Source organism: Phocoena phocoena, chromosome 12, assembly GCF_963924675.1.
Source record: "Phocoena phocoena chromosome 12, mPhoPho1.1, whole genome shotgun sequence".
Lineage (NCBI taxonomy): Eukaryota > Metazoa > Chordata > Mammalia > Artiodactyla > Phocoenidae > Phocoena > Phocoena phocoena.
In genome coordinates this window covers 20,741,099-20,762,559 of record NC_089230.1, presented here as the reverse complement: position 1 = coordinate 20,762,559, position 21,461 = coordinate 20,741,099, and the positions used below count along the sequence as shown (strand labels likewise).

Sequence of the window (21,461 nt, the reverse complement as noted above, 5' to 3'; positions counted from 1 at the left end):
TCGTCCCAGCTTACCCTTCCCCCTCCCCGTGTCCTCAAGTCCATTCTCTACGTCTGCATCTTTATTCCTGTCCTGCCCCTAGGTTCTTCAGAACCATTTTTTTTCCTTTAGATTCCATATATATGTGTTAGAATACAGTATTTATTTTTCTCTTTCTGACTTACTTCACTCTGTATGACAGACTCTAGGTCCATCCACCTCACTACAAATAACAATTTTGTTTCTTTTTATGGCTGAGTAATATTCCATTGTATATATGTGCCACATCTTCTTTATCCGTTTATGGGAGCATGGAGTCTTATCCATTTCACCACCAGGGAAGTCCCAGGATGAGCTAGATTTTGACCAATGGAGACAAGTTGCAGAAGCAATGAACAAAGATATGGAAATAAGAATGCAGAGGACATACTCTGGAAACAAATGGCCCATTTGGCCAAAGCACGGAGAAGAACTGGGGTTAAAGTTAGAATGGAAGGCTGACACTAGAGCAAGGAGGGCCGTAAATGCTTGGCGAGACGTCCAGACTATGTGATTAACACCAAGGCTGGTGTCACATCCCCAGGCACGTGCATCTATGTAAGTTAGACTATTATGATGACTTAGAAACTTCTTGGTTCTAGACACTTTTAGTCTGCAAAAATGTCTCTTGAGAAAGAGCATTTTTTTTTAGTTGCCTTGTAAGAAATTAATGCTTACTGTAGAAGATACTGGAAAATGGTATAAAGTAATGGTATAAATGGTGTAAAGAAAATAAAAGATGTCCATAATTCCACACCCTGTTAACATTGGTATCTCTCTTCATTTTTTCTCTTTATACTCCTTTTTTGTTTTCCTTTTATCAAAGCTAGGATCATAGTCTGTGTACACTTCCTGACTTTTTTTCACTAATAAACTTTGAACGTTTCCCTATGGCAAAGAGTTTCTTCAAAAACATGGTATCATATCACAAAAATACAATGTAACTTGTTTATCTGTTTTCCTGACTTGAATAGGTAGGTTGTTTCTACTTTTTTGCTGTACTGAATATCCCTTCTTCATGGACAGTAGCCCATGCTTAATTGTACACTCTTCTAAGCTCTTCATATATTAATCTTCATTAATCCTCAAAGTAACACAGGGGAGTAGACATATTATTCATATCCCTAGTTTACAGGTGCGGAAAAGCAACTTGCACAAGTAATTTTTAATAGGAAATGGTAGAGCCAAGCAAATCTTTATCTACTTTGGGAAAACTCGGTCAAAAAATGTAAAGATTAAGGAGATAATTATGTAAACATGTTTATATATTATTGTATATTACATTATTTAGTACATATTATATACTATTATATATTACTTAGTAGGTATATATTATTTAGTAGATATATGTTAGGAAATTGTTTTAGAAAAAAGGTGTGGCTCTTCCTTCATTCTCACGAAGATTCTGATGTTCAGATGGGAACTGAGTTTATAGCCTAGTCAGCAAGTATCTACATGGCTATTTTCCCAAGGTTTTTGATACAAGAGTGACAGATTTACAGGGAAGGTACCTCTGGGCAGCAGCTTCTCCAGCACCTTTATACGGAGAGACTAAGATCACTGTGAAAATGTAGTTCTGGGTTCTAGAGCTGCGTTGCTTCATATATTTAGTGAATTGCCTATAAAGCTTTGTTGGTGTAGGTTCTGCTTTGGTTTCTGGAGCCAGTGGATTTGATCAGGTTAAGCATCTTCCCTGCGCCAGCCTCCCCTCCTTACCTAACCTAATTGCATAGCAAATGTAATGAGTTTTGAAGGGTCAGTTGCTGATTCCTTGGAAAAAATAAAACTTGGAGATCTTTGGGTAATACGGACACTGAGTTCTTTCTATCCTGTGTTCTTTGATATTGATTCACACTTTCCTTGGGTTGTTTGGTTATTCCCTCTTTGTAAAACACTGATTAGATAGAAAGGAGGCCTCTAGGACAGAGAGCACTAATTCTTTTTTTTTTTTTTTTAATGATTTCCTTGAGAATCCCGTCCCATACCATGTGGTCCTTTAAAACAGACTATGGTATGGTATGCCTATATCCATAAACTCCTACATCTCAATACGTAGCAGTGCTGCTGGACACGAAGGAAAAGAGTCCTGTCTGGGGATTGAGTCCATCACTGTGTAAATAACGCCAGGGAGGGAAGGCATCTCATGCTTCCATAAGGCTTATGAAACCCTTTCTAGCATGAAAACAGGCAAAGAATTGTAAAGACATGAAATACTCAGGATATATTTTGAAAGCCAGGGCAGTAGTGGGGAGAGGTGTTGAAGGTCAGCTTGTATAATTTTATTTTTGCTGTGTTGGGTCTGAGTTTCTGTACGAGGGCTTTCTCTAGTTGTGGCAAGCGGGGGCCACTCTTCATCGCGGTGCGCGAGCCTCTCACTATCGCGGCCTCTCTTGTTGCGGAGCACAGGCTCCAGACGCGCAGGCTCAATAATTGTGGCTCACGGGCCCAGCTGCTCCACCGCATGTGGGATCCTCCCAGACCAGGGCTCGAACCCGTGTCCCCTGCATTAGCAGGCAGATTCTCAACCACTGCGCCACCAGGGAAGCCCAAGGGTCAGCTTGTATAAATGGTGGCCCACTGAGGTGGTGGTCCAAAGGGCCCATCCATAGGCAAGTGAAGGCCTAGGGGTAGAGGAGAGAGGGCTCCTGAGACAGTTTCTGTTTTCCTTATTATTTGGCCCAGGATGGGGACTGAGAACTTGTCTATAGCTACAAAACTAAACAAAACAAAAGAAGAATAGAGATTTTTGAATCCAGTGTGAGGATTTCGTAATCATTCCTTTTTTCTGTTGTTGCTAATGTTTGCTTTTACATAATAACAAATCTGTTTATGTCTGCAAAGGATTAGCAGTGGACCCTGCTTCTGGAGCAAAACTCAGACAAGGATTTACTAAATCTAAAAAAAGATTAACTCCTAGAGGCCAGGTAAGAAAAAAAAATTAACCTCTAATCCAGGTGTTGCCGATCATCCAATGGGCAAGACGGTTACAGGGCCTTTAAGAGAGTGAATCCATAGCAGGCCAACCAAAGAGGAATTTGGGCAAATCCTGATTTGTGTTACTAAAATGTATGTTCTTGAAATGTACTCTTTTCTTAAACATATAGTTTGAAATGACATTCAGTTTTTGTTTCTTGGATCTAACAGGAAAGGGGAATGATTTTTCCTTTTGACCTGGAAGGTTACTGCCCTGTCCCTTTTTCCGAACAAGGACAGTTCCCTGAGATTGATACTGAATAGGACTGCTATGAAGTTGGAGACTTTTTGATATGTGAATTGTTAAAACAATTAAAATTTTAAGAGGCCTATATTACTTAACATTCTCGATGTGGAAACAATGAAGTTCTAAAGTAAATGCCTTTTCTTTCTGCTTTCAGACTGGCTCCCTAAGAGCCCTCAGCCTGGATGGCTGTGTACCCAGGAAAGCCACCTAAGGGGAAGGATGGGGAGGCATCTATTTACATGCCCATGATTTCTCTTGAGACATCATGTAGAACAAGTAAAAACTAGCTTCAAATTTTCTTATCTACTCCCTTCAAAATTATCCCCCAAAATCGTTAAACAACACGTCAACCTGTATGATAATGCTTGATTTAAAGATTCATTTGAAGCTTTTTTTTTAAGTGGACATTTAATAAGCTTTTAAAGAAAATGTTGCTTTGATATTAGAAACTTTTAGTGAAAGTCTTTGGTGTACTAACACTATAGCTTTCTAGGAAAATCATTTTTTACCTAGCTTTATTCTATATAATAGCTGTGAAATGTCAGCTTTGTTATTTGCTTCTAATGAACATTAAACTATAATTAGTAACCATTCCTATTTTAAATGTCCATCTGTATACCATGTATAATTGTCTCACGCCAGTGTACACAGTTGATAGTGGGGGAAAACTACAGTGGAAGGAACAGGTTACAGTAACCTTCCCACCCTGTGGAGAGGATGCTCTAAGTGGCCTCAGGCCATTTATTTATCATGGCCAACTTGGAAGTCAACTGTTCATTTCACCATTGGTTTATGTAGCTCTGTTGGGAGGTGGTGTCTCAACTATTTTTTTCCCTTGGTCATCTTAAGGGTTAGTAAACTCTTTTTGTAGAGTCATTTATACTTAACTCTTGCTTTTTAATCTAAGAATTTTTTTATCTTTTATTAAACTCAGGGAATTTTATTTAGGAGTAAGCCATTTTTTTCTAATTAGGAGAATACCGGCCTACTCCCACCTGTGGTACAGCAAACATGACATCTGAAAGTCTTACAATCTGTATTTTGGGAACTAAATGCTATGTTTTATGCTCAGGTAGATCAGGTATGTGTTCTGGAATTGACTGAAGACTCGTAAGCCACATAAAAGTATATATGGAACCTTCTGTAAATGGAATTTGGGAAGCTTGAGCTGAAGGGAGCTGCCACTCTACCACTCTCCGCTCGCTCTGAGAGATTGCCTTCCCTTGGAGAGGTAAGTGGATTTGGGAACTGAGACATCCCAGAGCAGTAGATTCCTACTGACAAGGTAACCTATGTCCCTCTGTCTCATTTCTTCCCCGCAAGTGAAACCGTAGTTTAAGGACCCACCATGTCAGTTCCACACATGCAACAGCCTGGCCCCAGGTAGCTTATCTACAATGCGTCCCACCCTTTATGGTCATCAGTATCACCTTTAAGGACTGTGAACCACAGTTTCTCACATTTGGCTAATATGCTGCTTTAAGGGGCAAACGAACTCAAGGTTTCCCTTTCTCTACCCACCCCCACCCTATTTCGAGGTAAAACAAGCAAAAATAAACAGTATTATGGGGGAATATTTTCTGAAGAAATCCCAATATGAAATAATTTCTAATTTGTTCTAGAAATTAATAGTAAACACGATTGTAAAACGGGATCATGGTAGCCTAGCCTAGACAAAACTTTAGTAGCTAGTATTCTGACCTTATATATCAGAAATAAATTACATAGCATTCTGGAAGGATTCAGAATGTTATAGAATGTTATACAGTAATTTTTAGAAATAAGTTCTTAGCACTGTGAATTTAATGAAGCATATAAGCTCCTACCTTAAATCATATTTTACTCAAAAAAAAAAAAGGGGGGGTGTTAGTTTCTAATAGATGCTGACTAGAGGTCAGAATAGTAGTTTCTGTAGGGGATGTAATGGCCAGGAGGGGGCATGAGGGAGCCGGCCAAGGAACTGGAACTGTTTTCTATCTCAGTGTGGATAGTTCCGCGGTGTGGTTGTATATAAAAATTAATCGAGCCACGTGCAGAATTTGTAGAGTTTATTATACGTAAGATATATCTTCATATAGAAAGCCTCTAAACACAAAAGACAAAGGAGCTTTAAAAAAAGGTTAGGTTTTATATTTTAAAAACTCATTAGATACCAAATTCAAGAGATAGATTATAGTTACATTGTAAAACGTTATCTTTTTTGAATAAAACTAATATTGACTTAAATGATGAATTTTAAAATGCATTTACTTATTGGTGATTAAAAATATTTAAGCAGAGTAGTATTTTAAGCCAGACAGAGCAAAGGAAATTCTTGTTTAATATATATATATATATTTTTTAATTCCAGTAATATTCTTAAATTCCTGTTAAAAATATAATCAATATTAAAGTCAGTAAAATGCCTTTTTTGACTGACGCCTGGATTATTTTACCGCTTAACCTGGTTACACAGTGATTTTTTTTTTTTTTTTTTTCTGTCAGATGTAACTGACAATCAGTTTAGTCTTTAAGATAAATGAAGTGATAACTCACATTGTAGCATCCTGTGGAAAATATTCAAACTACATTTAAAATGCTTTTTTAAAATGGAGACATCTATTATTCCACAAGAAATTGTTTCTGTAAAACTATAGGTTGGCTATGGCAATAGTAACTAAACTACATCCAACCCTGAAGGTAGAAAAATCCCTGAAAAGAAATACACAGCCTAGTCATAATATGCAATATAAAGGTTATTTTCTTATTTTAAAAATTCTCCCATTTTGGAGAAATCCAAACCTTTCCATAGTTCCCTTACTAGGCAGTGCCACATAAAGTTATTTAGTTAACATTACTATGATCATGGCTTACGATTAAGTTCAATTTGACAAACACCTATATATAGCAGCCCTCGTATGGATGTCGGTTATGACAATGGTTGCAGTTCCATTAAAGAATACTTGCTTATTAAATTTGGTACAAAGCATGAATACTCAGGACAGATTGGCACAATACATGCAGTTCGAGAACTCTCTTCTCTCAAGCCAGTCATCACTGAATAAGCCATATTCCAGTCCTGCTTTCTGACTCTTTCCTTGTATCATAACTGATGTTTAAAATGCTTCTTAAAACATCTTCCAGAATAAGAACGGTACGCTTTAAAAACCAGTCATCTGAATGCATGGTGGAAATGAGGCAGGATAGCTGAACCAGTGCCAGCTGGGAAAACATGGGGGATGGGGGGCAGGGGGAGCTGGCCCAGGCTCATAGTGCTCATGGCGAGTGAGGGGTCTTGTTGCTGCTGCCCCAGACAGCTTAACCTGTGGGGCAGAGATTCCCCAGGCCCCAGGGTGAGACTGCTGTTCCCAAAGGCATTTTGGGTAGCAGGAGGGGGCAGCTGCCAGAAGCCCAACAGAGGGGAAAGGTCCAAAGAGGCAGGTATCGTTAGGTTCACAGCGTCTGCAGGTAGCTCCTTGGGCAGGTTTACTTTACCAGCACCTCCCTTAGCCAGATCAAAACCTGGGTTGAGCTTGTGAGGTGACTGAGGCTCTTGCAGAGGCAAGTCCTCAAGCAAATTGGTATTGCAAAATCCTTTAGTATCCGCTTTGAGGGGCAGGCTTGCAAGTGGGGAGTATGAGGTAGAACTGGTGTTGTACTTGTGATTCTGGAGGGGTGGGGGAGGAGAGCTGGGGGATGCTACGGGGTGGAGCGGGGCCAGGAGCTCTGGCAGCGCTGGCACAGGCTGGGAGGTTTGCTCCGAGGGGCCGTGGGTGTGGCTGTGTACCTCAGCTGGCAGGCCGCTTGCAAGCCCGTTCTGTGCAGGAGCCCCTAAAGGGAAAGGAGGCAGTGGGGCGGCCTTCAGCTGGAACTGCGGAGAGAGGGAGTGGAAGGTGTTCAGAAGGTCTCCGGACTGCAGACTCTCTTTCATCAGCTCCTGTGAGTGTGTCTTCTTGGTGTGTCGCGTGAGGTGGTCTTTGCGCCCAAACCTCTGGGCACAGAACTGACACAGGAAGTCCTTGCAGCCTGTGTGGACCACCAGGTGGCGCCGCACGTCTTTCCGGGTGTAGAAGCATCTTTCGCAGTGGTCGCACTGGTGCTTCTTCTCCTTGGCTCCACTCGGGGGCTTCTCTTCGGCGTGGGCCTTGAGGTGGTCCAGCAGCACCTCCGTGCTCCCTAGCTCCAGGGCACAGACCCCGCAGGTGAGGTCGCCACTGCTGGCCGCGTGCAGGGCCAGGTGCCTCTTGTAGCCCAGCATGGTGTTGTACTTCTTCCCGCACTCCTCGCACCCAAAGGCCATTTTGTTGGGGTCGTGCGTCTGGAGGTGGTTTTTCAGGTGGTCTTTGCGGTTGAAAGTCTTCTCACAATGAGCGCACTGGTGGGATTTCTGGGGCGAGTGGGTAGCCATGTGCCTAGGAGCAGAAGGAAGAAGTTCACAATAGACCCAGTGGTTTAAGAGCTGGAGAAATGTAGAGAAACAAACAGTATTAAAATGTTGATTGATAGTAGTTTTCTCTAGGTGGTGGCATATGTGTTTTAGTTTTAAAATACTTTTCTGTATTTTCCAGATTCTACATATAAACGTTATAATAAAAAAACAGGTACTACGTGATGCCGTTTTCACACGTGTAAAGAATACGCTTTGAGAACATTTTCCTAATGTACACAAAGATTTCTAGACAAATACAAGTATACACGTATTTTAAGATACATGATCGTGAAGACATATTTTTCAGGAAGGGGTTTAAATGACTATTCTATACTCTTAAAATTTCTGAATTTCCAGAAGTGATCCAATTTGCCTTCTACACATAACCCCATACCCCTGCCCCCCAGTGTTGTTGTTATTTTTATTGTTTCCAATACAATTTCTGCTTGGTCTTTATTGAGACAAAAAGTTCAGGCCTTAGACATAAAGCTAAAAGGTCTATCATGTTTAACCTCAGAGAAAGTGTCTTACTGGACCCAGAATGCCAACCCCACCACCTGTTCTCGGAGCGTCAGCCTCCTGCCTCCCATGAGACCTTTACGATGAAACCTTTACGCTGAAGTCTTAGTTTCTGCCGTTTAATACTTTCCTATTGGCTATCATGTCACATGCGTGCAGCCCGTCTCCATTTCTTCAGGATCCCTCTTAGACACCTTCAGCTCACTTCCTAAAGGTCACTGGTAATTCCTTCGGCAAAGTTCAAAAGGACTTTTTCTAGAAGGACTAAGACAGTAGAGGGAAACATACACTGACTGCAGCAGGTTCTATGAGACAGGTACAAAAAGTGTTGAGGAACGGGGACAATGCAACAGGTATTTGGGGGATCTGAAGTGATGCTGGTCTCTCCAAGTTTCACATGCATATTTAAATACATTCCTAGGTTGTCGAAAGGATTTTTCGAGGCTGCTAGAGGGCAAATAACAAACTTGACATTTAAACAGTTTTCTTTCTATTTGGTCCAGCACTAATGTTTAGGAACCCTAAAGCTCTGTTCCGGATCTTGTCCCTCTCCCCTTTTTCCTTTGTGAAGGATTTTTATCTGATTAAATTTCATTTATCACCCCTGTGTTAGATCAGTGTCCAGTTAACAACTCTGGACCTGGTATTTCCTACCCACACTTTCCTGTCCTACTGCTGTCCTACCTCTGAGAAAGGCTCGGGGGGACACAACTCTTTCCTGAGCAATGACACTTTTCACATTCTACCAGCTACCACCCCTCTTTTTTGACTCTTTCCTCTGCCTGGCATCCAATTCTTCTTTTAATTTCTCCCTTCACCTGCTCATGCAACAGTTCCAATCTAGGACATGATCATCTTATGGCTGAAATTACTTCCACATTTTGTTTCCCTCCCTAACTTCTCCTCTTACCTCACAACCCAAGAAACCACCAGTTTCGGTCTGTCCTACAGTCACCGAGTACCACCGTCTTTGGGCGTCACCTGGACCACATCAATGATCTTAGAATTCCTCCGGGGTTAACTGCTTACACTGGGACTTCGTCTGCCTTGCCAAATCACTGTTCCTGCCCTTTGCTATGTCCATCTAACTGCTTTCATCCTTCGCTGTATTAAGAAGTCCCATGTTCTCTTTTCTAGTTAAGCAAGTCAGTTAGTTTCTTCTTCAACCTCTGCTTATAAAATGGATCTTATGTTACAACTGAGGGACACAGGATGGAATGCTGCCCTTTTAAAAAAAAAAAAAAGCAAAACCTAAAGCATCCTGCCCTCTTGCCACTCTTCTATCCCTTTATTGGATCGCTGCTTCAGGCCAGAGAGGCAAGAAATGTCGGGGACTGCGGCAGGGAAGGCCGTCCTTGCATGAAGTACACTGCTTCCCTTTTCTGCTTCTCTTCACACCCTTAGCTGAACAAGTCGTTTCCCTTCCTCAGCACCACCACCACCTACCTCCTAAATATTGCTTAAGACATCTTCTTCAGTGCGGTTTACCACAGTAATCCCACCTAATTCCTGTCATTCCAGTAATCTGTTAGCGCCACTGTCTTTTCCAAATATTTATCTCCTATATGTGTTCTGGTCTTTATCCATGGTTATAATATCCTCACTGTGGCTTAACTGCAGCTAACACTGCTTTTGGTGTTCGGGTAAGGATAATTACTGTGTACACATGAGAAGCGGGTTGCAAAACAGGAAGCCTTTGCAACAAAATTGGTGCATACAGTAGGCACTCAACACACGGCAACTAGATATCAGCCGACGTATAGAACACATTTGAATTTTAGGCGTGTATAGGCTTATTTTAACAAATCAGCTTATTACATCATCTGTATCAGTGTTATTCTTTAAGAGCCATAATTTATCTCTCTTAATTCTTTCAAGTGCCTTCCTCCAGGGGCATTCCCAGATCTAATTATAATGTGGTTCGTGTTCATACCACTCAGATGGAAACTCTCTCCTGCTAAATTCTGACTCTTACCTGTGCATTTATATGTTAGTCTGAAAGTGAAAGTTCATTTCATGAAAATTAGAGGCAAAAGATGCATTTCCCTTAACCAGGTATCAAAAGGGGCACAGACGAGTGGCAGTTCTGTGTGTATAGCTCTGAAGGTACCATATATTCAATACATAACACACACAGCATTCATTGTCAACCAGCCTACTGTGTGACTTACTGATTTTGAGTATATATTATACGCAAATATAATATAAAAATCCTTTACAGGCAGAAAACTACATCTCATATATTCATGTCCCTCAGGGAAGTGAGTACCTAATAGGCACTCAAGAAATACTGATAATTCAGACTAAATGTACTATATCTAAAAAAGGACCTGTCTCCTAAGAGAGTAGTTTTCACCCTCTGTCGTATCATGGATACCTTTGAAAATCTGATTAAATGCACGTACTTAACATCTGTATACCCAACAGAATTCCACTTGTTAGGGTGGCTTTTAGAGCCAAGTTGAGAAACTGCTCCAAAAGCCAACGCTCGGAGAGGAACCCTCCCCCCTCCATGCTCACTCTCAGAACCTAGACAAGCTCTCCGTATTTCATACCCGGACTGTTAACAACGGATTGCAAATCAGTCTACAGGCCTCTTCCCTCTTCTCCAGATTACTACCAGAGCCATCTTTCTAACATCCTGACCAAATCACGTTTTTCAGTTCTTAGACTTACCAGAAGAAAACCGACCCTTTAGGACAGCAGACAAGGCCTGTTTTGAGCTGCTTCCTTCTCGCCTACACTTTGAGCCTCACCCCCGTTCCCATCCGCCGCTACCCTCTGTGCACTTGTGCTTCAAGGACAAGGCTTAGGGCTTTCCCAGAACCTCCTTCCTCACTGTCTGCCTCCCATTCATTCTTTAGATCACAGCTAAAGACTGTACCTTTCTGAGGAGCCTCCCCAGGGCTCATCAAGCAGCGGAGAACAACTTCCGCCACCTGCATAGCTCTGTCAAAGCCCTTAGATTACATTTTAATGGTGTTTGCATGACTATCTCCCCAGCCATGTGTCTTCTCATCTTTCTGTTCTTAGGCCTGGCTTATTGTAGGAACACAAGAAATATTTGTTGAAAAAGTGAATTGGACACTGCAAAGCACAACTGTCACACAAAAACTATAGTAATCACTGGAGGTACAGCCATAAAGGCTAAAATGCATCCACATTCTGCATCCCTTTTCCCCTGCAGTGTTTGGTCTGAGGGCTAGCAAAGCCTTTTAAAGGTATGTGTAAAAGTACATACCTTTTCTAAAGCCTCTCACCTCATTAATTTATATCTGGAAATGAAGGCTTTGCCACAGTCTGGCTGCAAGCACTTGTAAGGTCGCTCCCTGGAGTGGGAATAATTGTGGATAGTGAACTTCTCCAGGGTGAGGAACGTCTTGCCACATAATTGGCAGGGGTAGGTGGCCATGGGCTTTGTCTCTCACACCTTCCTTTTCAGATGCGCTGACCAAATGCTGTGCCATTTAAGTACAAATAGAAGGACGGTGCTGAGCACATCAGCAGAGCCACAGCAGCTGACCGCCAGGCCAGGGGGGAGGCAGCGTTGTGGTCCCGGACCTGGTTCTACCCAGACATGGGCCTCTCAGTTACCACTATCTCTGCTTCCTGCTTCCCACATCCCAGTTTCCACGCAGTCTCAGGTTGAGAGGAGCAAGTCTGAGGCATGGATGAGGTTCCAGAGCAGAAAGGCAATCGGCATCACTAGAGCTGGGGCACGTCCTGGACCACCAAACTGTCTGTGGAGAGAAGGGGAACAGTTTCCTTGCATTTCATCTGAAAACAATGCTTCTCCTCCCCCACCAGTTCAGCATCAACTCCCCAGAATCAACGTGTTCCTTTAAATGGCCTGAATGCAGCACAACTCTCCATCCTCCTGTGTGCTTTAAGAGGTCCTTCTGCATCTAAATCCACCTGTCTGTGCTGCTCCTGGGTGGCAGGAGTCAAGGGCACAGTGTTTTGACGGTAGATGAAGCACACTTTCCCTTGGGATAGAGACAGCTATTTCCATGGAGTCGGTATTATCGACTTCAAACCATGATTTCGGGTCATTGTGAAGTTCAGTCTGCCAATTCAAAGAAAAAACAAAAAAACCTCCCCAGTGTGTTCAAGTGTTTTACTGGTACAGAAAAAAACAAAAATCATCCCTGCTTATTCAAACCATGGGCCAGTCCTCTTCACTCACTGTTGGCAGAACATAAGTTGTTTATCACACCTGTTTAAACTTCCAGGGGATGAGCCGAAATAATCTGTATACATATAAGTTAATTTGTTTGTGAGGTTACCATGCAGGACTCAAGTCTACGACGTAAACAAAGTGGGAATAAAGCTAGTTCAGTTCACTGATGTGGTGCCTTCAGAGGGGAGACAAGAGATTCCCACAGAGACAAAGGGACAGCTCGGGCAGAGCTCAGAGCACATTTAGATGTGCAGGCACCATCCTCCAGGAAACTGTTCTACTCTTCTTTTCCCCTTTCATTTATGAGGACATTTCCTCATTTCCCAGCCCCAGCCTGGGGGACCAGCTACCTGTTGGAAGGCCGCTCCTAGGAGGTGGGCTTGCCGCCTCAACCTGCCTCAAATCCCAGTTATTAGCACCCTTCCAACCCAGGCAGATCACCCAAATCCAGGCTCGTCTTCTACCAACAGACCTTCATTTGGAAGCCTTAAGAGTCCAAAGCAGCATCATGAACAACACAGTAAAGGCCTGGCTACCTAGAATCCTGTGCTATTCTAGACAGAGTTAATCCTCAGGCAATGGACATTAACCTTTCAAGTGCCAATATTTAAAAAAAAAAAAAAAAAAAGATAGCGTACTGTATGCTTACATTAAACACACTGGAGTAGCTTTTGTACCCAGGCCAGCTTTTTCTGAACTTTGTCAAGTGAGCAGGGCACTCATGGCAACCTGACCAATCACAGCAGGTCTTCAAGGCGTCTGTTCCCTGCAGTCATTCATTTATTGCCAACTCTTTTAGAGCTGCTCTTTACTGTTAAAAGTTAATTTTTACTTACCTTTGTAGTTACTTTCAGATCAGAAAGTTGGAGTCTAGCTAGATGGAATTTTACTATAATAATAGTTCAAGCATCTTTAAACATATCAGCACCTAGCACATGCAACATAGACAAACACATTCCTTTTTTAAGAGGCAAAAAGTGCAGGAAACTTCTTGTGTTCCTCATCAGCTAGCTCGGGTGTTTTTAGTGTCTGGTCAGAGTTCACGAGGAGCCAGCACCAGGCAGACACCCCTCACCATCCTGCCCCACCTGCTTGGAACCTTCAGAGCTGACGTGTGCACTTTGACCTGAAGCTTCAAGCACTGATCCAAAGCCGGGGACACTGGCGTTCTCAGCTAGCATCTTGGCACCAAACCTCCCTTCTGATGGCGACACACAGAGCTTATTCCTCTGTGCCCAAGTGTGACAAACTGAGCCCCTGTCCCAGCTCTGTCCAAACCCCTCTCCCCCAGCTCCTTGCTCCTGCAGCGTCTGCCAGCTCACCTCGCTGCCTGGCCTCGAGGCATCTCTACCACCCTGGCCACAAAGTAATTCCTTCCAGGAATTCTACCCTGTGTGGCCGAGTTTTTGCTGCCAGGACTCATGGTGTGTCCCACTTCTCATCCAGCCTAAGTCTGGCTATAATACTGGCCCAGCTATAAAGGCATAGAATTTATCATCATCATTAAATATACTCACTCACTGGAAATTGCTGTTTTTTTTCCAGGTCTATTTTAAGAGATTAAAATGTACACACAATATGAAGTCTGAAATTCATTTTTTTCTTGTTCTCTTTATAGCTGAACTCAGAATAGTGCCAGTCACTCAGAAGGAGCTGGTCTGGCTTCTCACCTACACCGATCCCCTGCGTGTATGCTTTAAACTCATTCTCCCCAGCTGCTGCTTTATGAGAGAGGACCAGTGTCCACCGGAACTTTCTGTGACGGAAATGGATGGCTATCAAAATGTGACACCGAGAAACTGAAAATTTTCTTATTTAACTTTAAGTAGCCACAGGAGGCCAGTGGCTGCTGTGCTGGAAGACACAGGCACTCTCAGTTTCACTGTCGAAAGAGACGAAGGCGAGCCTACCCTTTCCTTCAGGCACAGCTATGCCGCTCATTTGCCCTCAGGCGTTTCCCTGAAGCACCAAAGGTATTTGTGTAGATCCAGTCATTTGTTTTATGAATACAGTAGAAAGATTCCCTACTTCAAATTCCAGCTCACCCCTTTGTTAGCTGTCCTGAGTTTCAGTTTGTGTTATCTATCTGATGCATGTAAATGAGCTGGTAGAAACAACCAACTGAAACAAGATGGTTCTGAAAGTACCCTGTAATCTAAAAACACCACACAAATACACGGTAGCATTTATAAACACTGGGATTAAAAGCAGAAACCATCAGCTGCAAACTGGCACATGGTTCTAACCACTGAGCTATGGATATAACAGAAAAGAGACACACGTTCTCTCCTATGTATGCTTCACCAGCCGTTACTCATAGTGGGAGGACCCAGTAGCCTGGATAATACACATGCTCAACACACACAGGACATACGAGGTTGCAAGTAAAAACTGGCCCGAGCTCTTTGTTTCTCAACAGATATCAACTTTGATTGCTCACCAACGCACCAAGCATACAAAGGAAAAATAAGATTTATTCAAGAAAAAAGTACCTGCCTTTAGCACTGAATAAAGTTTTCCCAGATGCACTTTCCAGCCACTTCCCTAGATTCAGAAGTCCAACAAGCTGTAGACCTCATTACCTTTCCCTCTCGGGCCTTCAAAGACGGTGGGTATATAATCAAGGCGTTTTAGACATGGCCATACTGTATTTAAATGTGAGACATTTTCTCCAACTCTTTCCCCATTAAACTTGCAAAGAACAACAACAAAACGTTAAGTCACTTAAGCATTTTTGTACTTATTAAACTTATTGCATTAATGTCTTTGCCAAGACTGTTATCTTTCTGAGTTTTGGTCTCTGTGTTAAATACACCTAGTCCAACCCTAAGTGCAAAAATTGGTCCTCAGATGTTGAACTGAATTAATTTATAATAGTAAACATTCCTCAGTTTCTTCAGGAAGGCTTTCTTTAATGATGAACTCAAATTCACAACTAGTTATAACATTTCATTCACCATAACTCTGTATTTCGTTAATATGAATCTTCAAATATAAATATTTGCACTGTTTTCATGATACAATCACAAACTATTATAAACACAGTCTTCCCAACAGATTATAAATTCACTGTGGCTGAGGATCAAAGCCCAGCTATTTTTAAAAAATAAACTGTGTGGATACTACAGCATCTCCCATCACCATGTACTTGACCAGTACTGGCTGGCTGCTGCTGATTCCAATCTTTGGTTGAAACCTGATGAGCTTTCTGGCCACCACGCCCTTAAAACAGACTTGTGATTAACTTTCTATTATTTGGCAAACCTCCAACAGTCCTAACGGAGAACTAACAAAGGGATGGTCCTGATGATAGTCCGTTCTGTAACTTGACATGCAGATTGCATTTGAGTCTTAAATACGGTAATAGTTCAACACCTGTCACCCTGGAAAGATAGTAAGTCTTCCCCCAAAACATCTCAGGACATAATTTTCAATCCCCTTGATTCTAAAAATACTGAGTGAGTGATACAGATCTGCCAGTATGCCAAAGAAGGCTTGTGCCATCTGCTTCATTCTGTTCATGCTGATTATTTTGGGGATGAGAGAGCATCAGATTGGAATAAGAACATATATATATGGCAACAGCCAGGAAGGACTGTGTTCCCTGAGGGCTGATGGTATACGACGGCGGAGGGAGAGGTCAGGGCACAAGTGTAGTTCCAGGACGTCCCCAGTGCTGCGTAACACAATCAGCTAATGGGAGACAAATGTTTTACAACATTCTCAAAATAAACTATGACTTCTGGCTTCTATTTCCATTGTCCCCAGTGACACGATGCAAGGCCCATTTCTGAGAGGAAACTGAATTTCCATTTTTAGTCTCGCAACATGGGAACTCAAGTTCTTTTCTTGACTCCATTCATCACTCCTTGTGGACAAGAAGGTTCTACTCTGGACTTTTCTCTCTCCTAGTCCTGAAACCTGGGATTGCTTTTATATATATGTGTTAAGGCCAGTTTTAAAAGGGCCTCTAATAAGCTTCTGTTTCTTCTTACACTCACAAAATATGAAAGAGCCAATCATGGAGCAGGGAAGGTGGAAATGCATTGTTTATTTGGCTCCAGGAGGCTCCTAGAGAGGGCGCTCCCCTCAATATTTGAAGGACTCTGATAGCAAGTCTCTATCATCTATGAAAAAACCATCCAGAAACATCAGCTGGAGGAAGAAGCTACTCAGAACCTCCAGGTGGTTGCTACTTCTTGGTTTTCATTATGCGCATGCATTGTAAAACTTGTTAGGTGTTGTATCTGAGCAAGCGTGGTGTTAGAAGAGTTGGGGCTCATTATATGTCTCATCAGCGAAAGAGGAGCTCTTGGGACTGGACTAGTAACCTGGTTGAGGATTACAGATGTGAAGCTTGACGAGTACCCTACCAGATGGCTGTGGCTGGGTTTTCAACCTTAACTGAGAACAGGGGTTCGTAAGTGGGGCCCATGGCAGAGGTTCCAGGGCCCATGGCTGAGAATTCTCAAATATTCTGTGCAAAATTAGGAGGCCTGTGTATTAGAGTTCTTAAGAGGAGAGGGACCATAGCTTTCTTCAGATTTTCTAAGGAGCTCTAGATTTAAACAGGTTAAAGGACACTGACTTTGATGAAAAAAGGGGAAATCCCTCTTGGTGCTATCAATTCAGTTTCACTTTTCACAAAGTCACTGATATTTCCTAAGCAATGGACCATATATTTGGTGCCTCAGTCACTGCATTTTATCAGGTTAAAGTAAAAAAAAAAAAAGGGGGGGGTCTATAATAATTTTCTTTGGAAATTCAAGCAATAAACAACTTCTACAAATTTCGTTTCAAACGTGGGTACCGATGATAATTAATAGATTCTATCATCTAAAACAGGCCTACCTTTTGACTAGAGGGAAGGTTGCCCTCAAAATCATAGGGATTCATTTGTCAGCATCTTTAAAAATCTTTTATTAAAGTGTGTGTGTATATGTGTGTGTACCCTCAATAAAGTACTAAGATACTATCATTAAAATCCGTAACACCTGAGCTGACATACCCCTTGGAAGAAGGCTCTTGCCTAGGATGAACTCTCAGGCTGGATCCCCAAAGCCTGTCACCCCACTATGTCTGCAGACCTCTCTCCCACAGTGGCCCAAAGGCAACCACAGCTGCAGATCCATCTACTTGGTATTTCCTTAACGTGCCACCTTCTCTCACGCTTCTGTGTTTTCCACACTATGTTATGCTCCTTTCTGGACTATCCCGCCACCCCCTGTCTACCTGGCCAACTCCTACTTTCCTTGTCACTCCCAGGCAGAGGAATGAGCTCCTTTTCCACCTGGTGAGATGGTGAAACGGGAAGCCCACCAAGAAAGCGACTGGAACGGTCCAGGTGAGCCTGCAGGGGCTTGGGCTAAGGTGGTCGTGGTGGAGATAAAACAGAGCACTGAAAACCACGGCTCAATTAGAAAGGGAAGATTGGTTTGGTGAGAAACTGCTTCCACAAAGGGTTCCTCTGTGTGCCCTCCAGAACTATTTATCCAACACTGGGTAGACATCTCCACTTTAGTATGTTTGAAACAATTTGCTTTCAGTGGTGGGAAGCATTGGCTGCCCGCCCCCCGGTTCTGCTCTGGGCGGGGGGGGGGGGCGCCATGCACAGCAAGCCCCTGCCTCCTCAGCCTGCCAAGCAATCAGGTTTGCAGCCTACTGACTCTTTTAAACTGTCACCTTGAGAGGCTTTATTTTGTTAACCCAGTGACTAAGCTCTTATTTTCTTAGAAACAAGGCTGGAGATAAGCAAGAAAGCCGAAGTGAACTGTTTACCTAATACCTAGAGAGAAAATTACACCACAGCTTTAGAACATCAAATCTATGCATTAGACTTAGAAAAAACGAAAAAGGACGGGGTGCTAACCTTCTCTTCACAAGCAGTGTGAGTTATATCTAGTTAAAGATGGTAAATTGAATAAAAGTATGTAGCCCCAGTCTCTCCTGAAACTCTACTAAAACAGTATTAATGAGATTTTTTCAAAAACACAACCTAAGATAACAGGAAAGGAGAAAACTGCAACAAACTTTTGGAAGCTGGAAAGCAGGTAAACAAGCAGTAACTGACTTAGCCGTGCTAAGAAAGCAGAATTCTAAGCCAGTAATGAAAAGCTACGAAGCAACCTGATTCACCCCGCAGAACCCATCAAAAGTCTCAAAGTTGGGCACTAGGTACTTCTGGAAGTGGGGATAAGAGTGGGTATAGAAACAGAGAGAGTGGTTGAAAGTCTGTCAGTGCATTCAGCCCTCTGACCCGCTCCCGAAAGAGGGTATGAGAAGGGGGTCCTACGCTGAAACAGGGTGAATTAAGTAGAAGTTTGCATACTTCCCCTATTCGCCTATCAGAACAAAGGCAACCAGGCCTATTATACTCTCCAGGACAGGAGACTGAAAGAGTCTTCTCTGGGAAAGCTGACTAGCCCAAGAGAAAAGAGCTAACGACAAGGACAAATGGCAGTCCTGAAGGGTTTACCCATATTCCCCTACAACGAAGCCCTTGTTGACAAGCCCTATCTAAGTACACAAAGCTTCCATCAGCTTTTCTATGGCTCCACTCACAAGTCAGCAGGCCTCCAAGGATCACCAGAAATCAGAAGCAAGCATCTATTAGGAAAAACCGACACAGAACAAACAGAAAAAGGCAGCTAGGATAATGAAGAAGAAAAAAGACTGTATGGAGAAAACTTCAGAAACAACTATCATTAATATCCTAGAGAGAACAGAGATATCCCCAAAGGAACCGGAGTTTAAAAAAAGAAAACAACAACAAGGACAGTGACAAGTGCAAGACCCCAGGCGCAGGCATTTGAGTCAAACTTGCTGGGGGAGCATCTGAGAATCTGCAATTTTAATAAACTCCCCTGATGACTCTTAGGCACCTTTATGTTTGCCAATGTGGCTTCTTTTGAGGGTACTGCTATTTTTACATCTTTGTTAGTCCTAATGCTCACTAGTGATTAGCACCATGAAGCAACCTTTTATGACCCAGAGACTAATCGACAGTAGACCATCCATAGGTTAAACTGTTAAAATGTGCATCATTAGACTAAGAAACAGGAGCTAATTTTTAAGTTAATAGGACAGTTTACTATCTTTGTCATATGAAGAAGGTGCCTATTATCACTGCTTCTTATTAAACATTTGTACTAGAAGTTGTGGTCGAAACAATAAAGCAATAAAAAGACTTAAAATTGGAATGGAATAAATCTTTTGCCATTCACAGATGACTATATAGAAAACTCCAAAGAATCCACACATAGAATATGAGAATTAGAAAGTCTGACAAGGTATTTGGTTACAAAAATCAAAATACAAAATCGACTGCATTTTTAAATGCCAGCAAACAGAAATATAATTTAAAATTAATTAGCCACAAAGCAAAGATAGCTAGGAATAAATCTAACCAAAGACAAGATATTTATGGAGAAACTATAAAACTATACTGAAAGACAAGAGAAAACCTAAATAAATGGAGAAATATACCATGTTCATGAATAGGGAAATACAGATAGAATTACTGTAATACTGGCAGTTCTCTTCATATTGATATACTGATTCACGGAAGTCCTAATAAAACTTCAACAAGGTTCTTTGTTGGAACTTGACAAGATCATTCTAAAATTTTATATGGAAGAGGAAAAGTCAAGAATAGCCAAGACTTTCTCCACTCAACTGGCTCATTCTCATCATCATACAAACGGACCAAAGAAGAAAAGGTAAAAGATAACAGGTAAAAACTTTTATAAAAGCTACAGGGGGGCTTCCCTGGTGGCGCAGTGGTTGAGAGTCCGCCTGCCGATGCAGGGGACATGGGTTCGTGCCCCGGCCCAGGAAGATCCCACATGCCGCAGAGCGGCTGGGCCCGTGAGCCATGGCCGCTGAGCCTGCACGTCCGGAGCCTGTGCTCCGCAGCGGGAGAGGCCACAACAGTGAGAGGCCCGCGTACCGCAAAAAAAACAACAACAACAACAAAAAAAACAAACAAAACTACAGTAATTACGGCAGTATGATATAGGCACAGGATTAGACTAGTGGACCAATGGAGTAGAATGAATAGCCGAGAAACAGACCCACTTTTGTATGGAAACTTAATATACGACAGGGCTGGCACTGCAATCACTGGGGAAAGAATGGACTACTTAATAATTGGCTATCTATATGGAAAATAAGGAAACTGGATTCCTACCATACATCATATAGGAAATTAATTCCAGACAGATTACAGGCTTAATGTTTAAAACAAAACTTTAAACCTTTAAAACCTTTAGGCAAGAACGAAAAAATAAAGTATTTCACAGAAGGGGAAACCCATGTAGCCAATAAACAAATGAAAATATGTACAGTTTTATCCAGGTTAGATCTCTTGGTCCACCATTAAAATCACTTCCCATGTACATTTTACTCTGTGGGCCTTCCCCCTTCTTGACTGGCAAAACTTCAATCCTGGTTAATTTATTTAATCCCCACACCTATTCCCTGGCACTCCTTATGCCTCCATTCCCTGCCTCTTTTTTTTTTCCCTTGTGTCATGCACTTACCACATCTGACACTTTTTGTTTTATTTCTTAACACCCCCCTCCCCAACTAGATGGGCAAAAATTAGAAAGTCAGGCAAAACCAAGTAATGCCCAGTGGAAGGGAAAGAGGTAGTATACAAGCCTGGAGTCAGGACGTGTACATTCTAAGATGCTCTTCCTTAAGAACTAAGATATGATGCAATTAAATTGCTCTATAAAGACTTATGCGTGAAAAACAGTGAAAACCACCGTTGAAACTCAAGATGGATAAGATATATGGTTGTCGAAGGAATAACTATCTCTTGCTTGATCAGAAGTTTCATGGAGAAGCCAAAGTTTAAGCTGAACCAGCAAGTCTACCTGGTGTTCAAGGGGGAGGTGGTCTACTGCAGGCCAAGGGAATGAATCAACAGGGTACTTGAAAATAAGTACTTCAGTATGACTGGATATGGATGTAAACATGGGGGTACCATGGACAAACAGGCTGGAGAGAGACAGACCAAATCGTAAAGCGCCAGTGATGTACTGCTCTACTGCACTAGGAGAAGGTGGGCTTTTTGTTGTAGTATTTTAGCAGGCTGACTAACATATTTAGTC

General features: G+C 42.2%; 2 protein-coding genes across 3 annotated transcripts in view; one reads left to right on the top strand and one right to left on the bottom strand.

Moving 5' to 3' along the window:
- The window catches only part of ZC2HC1B (zinc finger C2HC-type containing 1B), a 33,955-nt gene extending 30,363 nt beyond the window's left edge, over positions 1-3,592 (top strand). Inside the window, exons 7-8 of the mRNA XM_065889151.1 lie at positions 2,866-2,942; positions 3,393-3,592. Coding sequence (XP_065745223.1) covers positions 2,866-2,942; positions 3,393-3,449 — 134 coding nt within the window. The 3' untranslated portion in view covers positions 3,450-3,592. The remainder of the gene's footprint in view (positions 1-2,865; positions 2,943-3,392) is intronic.
- Positions 3,593-5,269: 1,677 nt separating this feature from the next.
- PLAGL1 (PLAG1 like zinc finger 1) overlaps positions 5,270-21,461 on the bottom strand; it is a 67,381-nt gene continuing 51,189 nt past the window's right edge. Inside the window, exons 2-3 of one of the 2 annotated variants that reach the window (XM_065888964.1) lie at positions 11,426-11,905; positions 5,926-7,629 (exon numbers count right to left, since the gene is read on the bottom strand). In XM_065888964.1, coding sequence (XP_065745036.1) covers positions 6,390-7,629; positions 11,426-11,577 — 1,392 coding nt within the window. In that variant the 5' untranslated portion in view covers positions 11,578-11,905 and the 3' untranslated portion in view covers positions 5,926-6,389. Of the gene's footprint in view, positions 7,630-11,425; positions 11,906-21,461 lie in introns of both variants that reach the window. The other variant, XM_065888965.1, reaches the window with a different exon arrangement.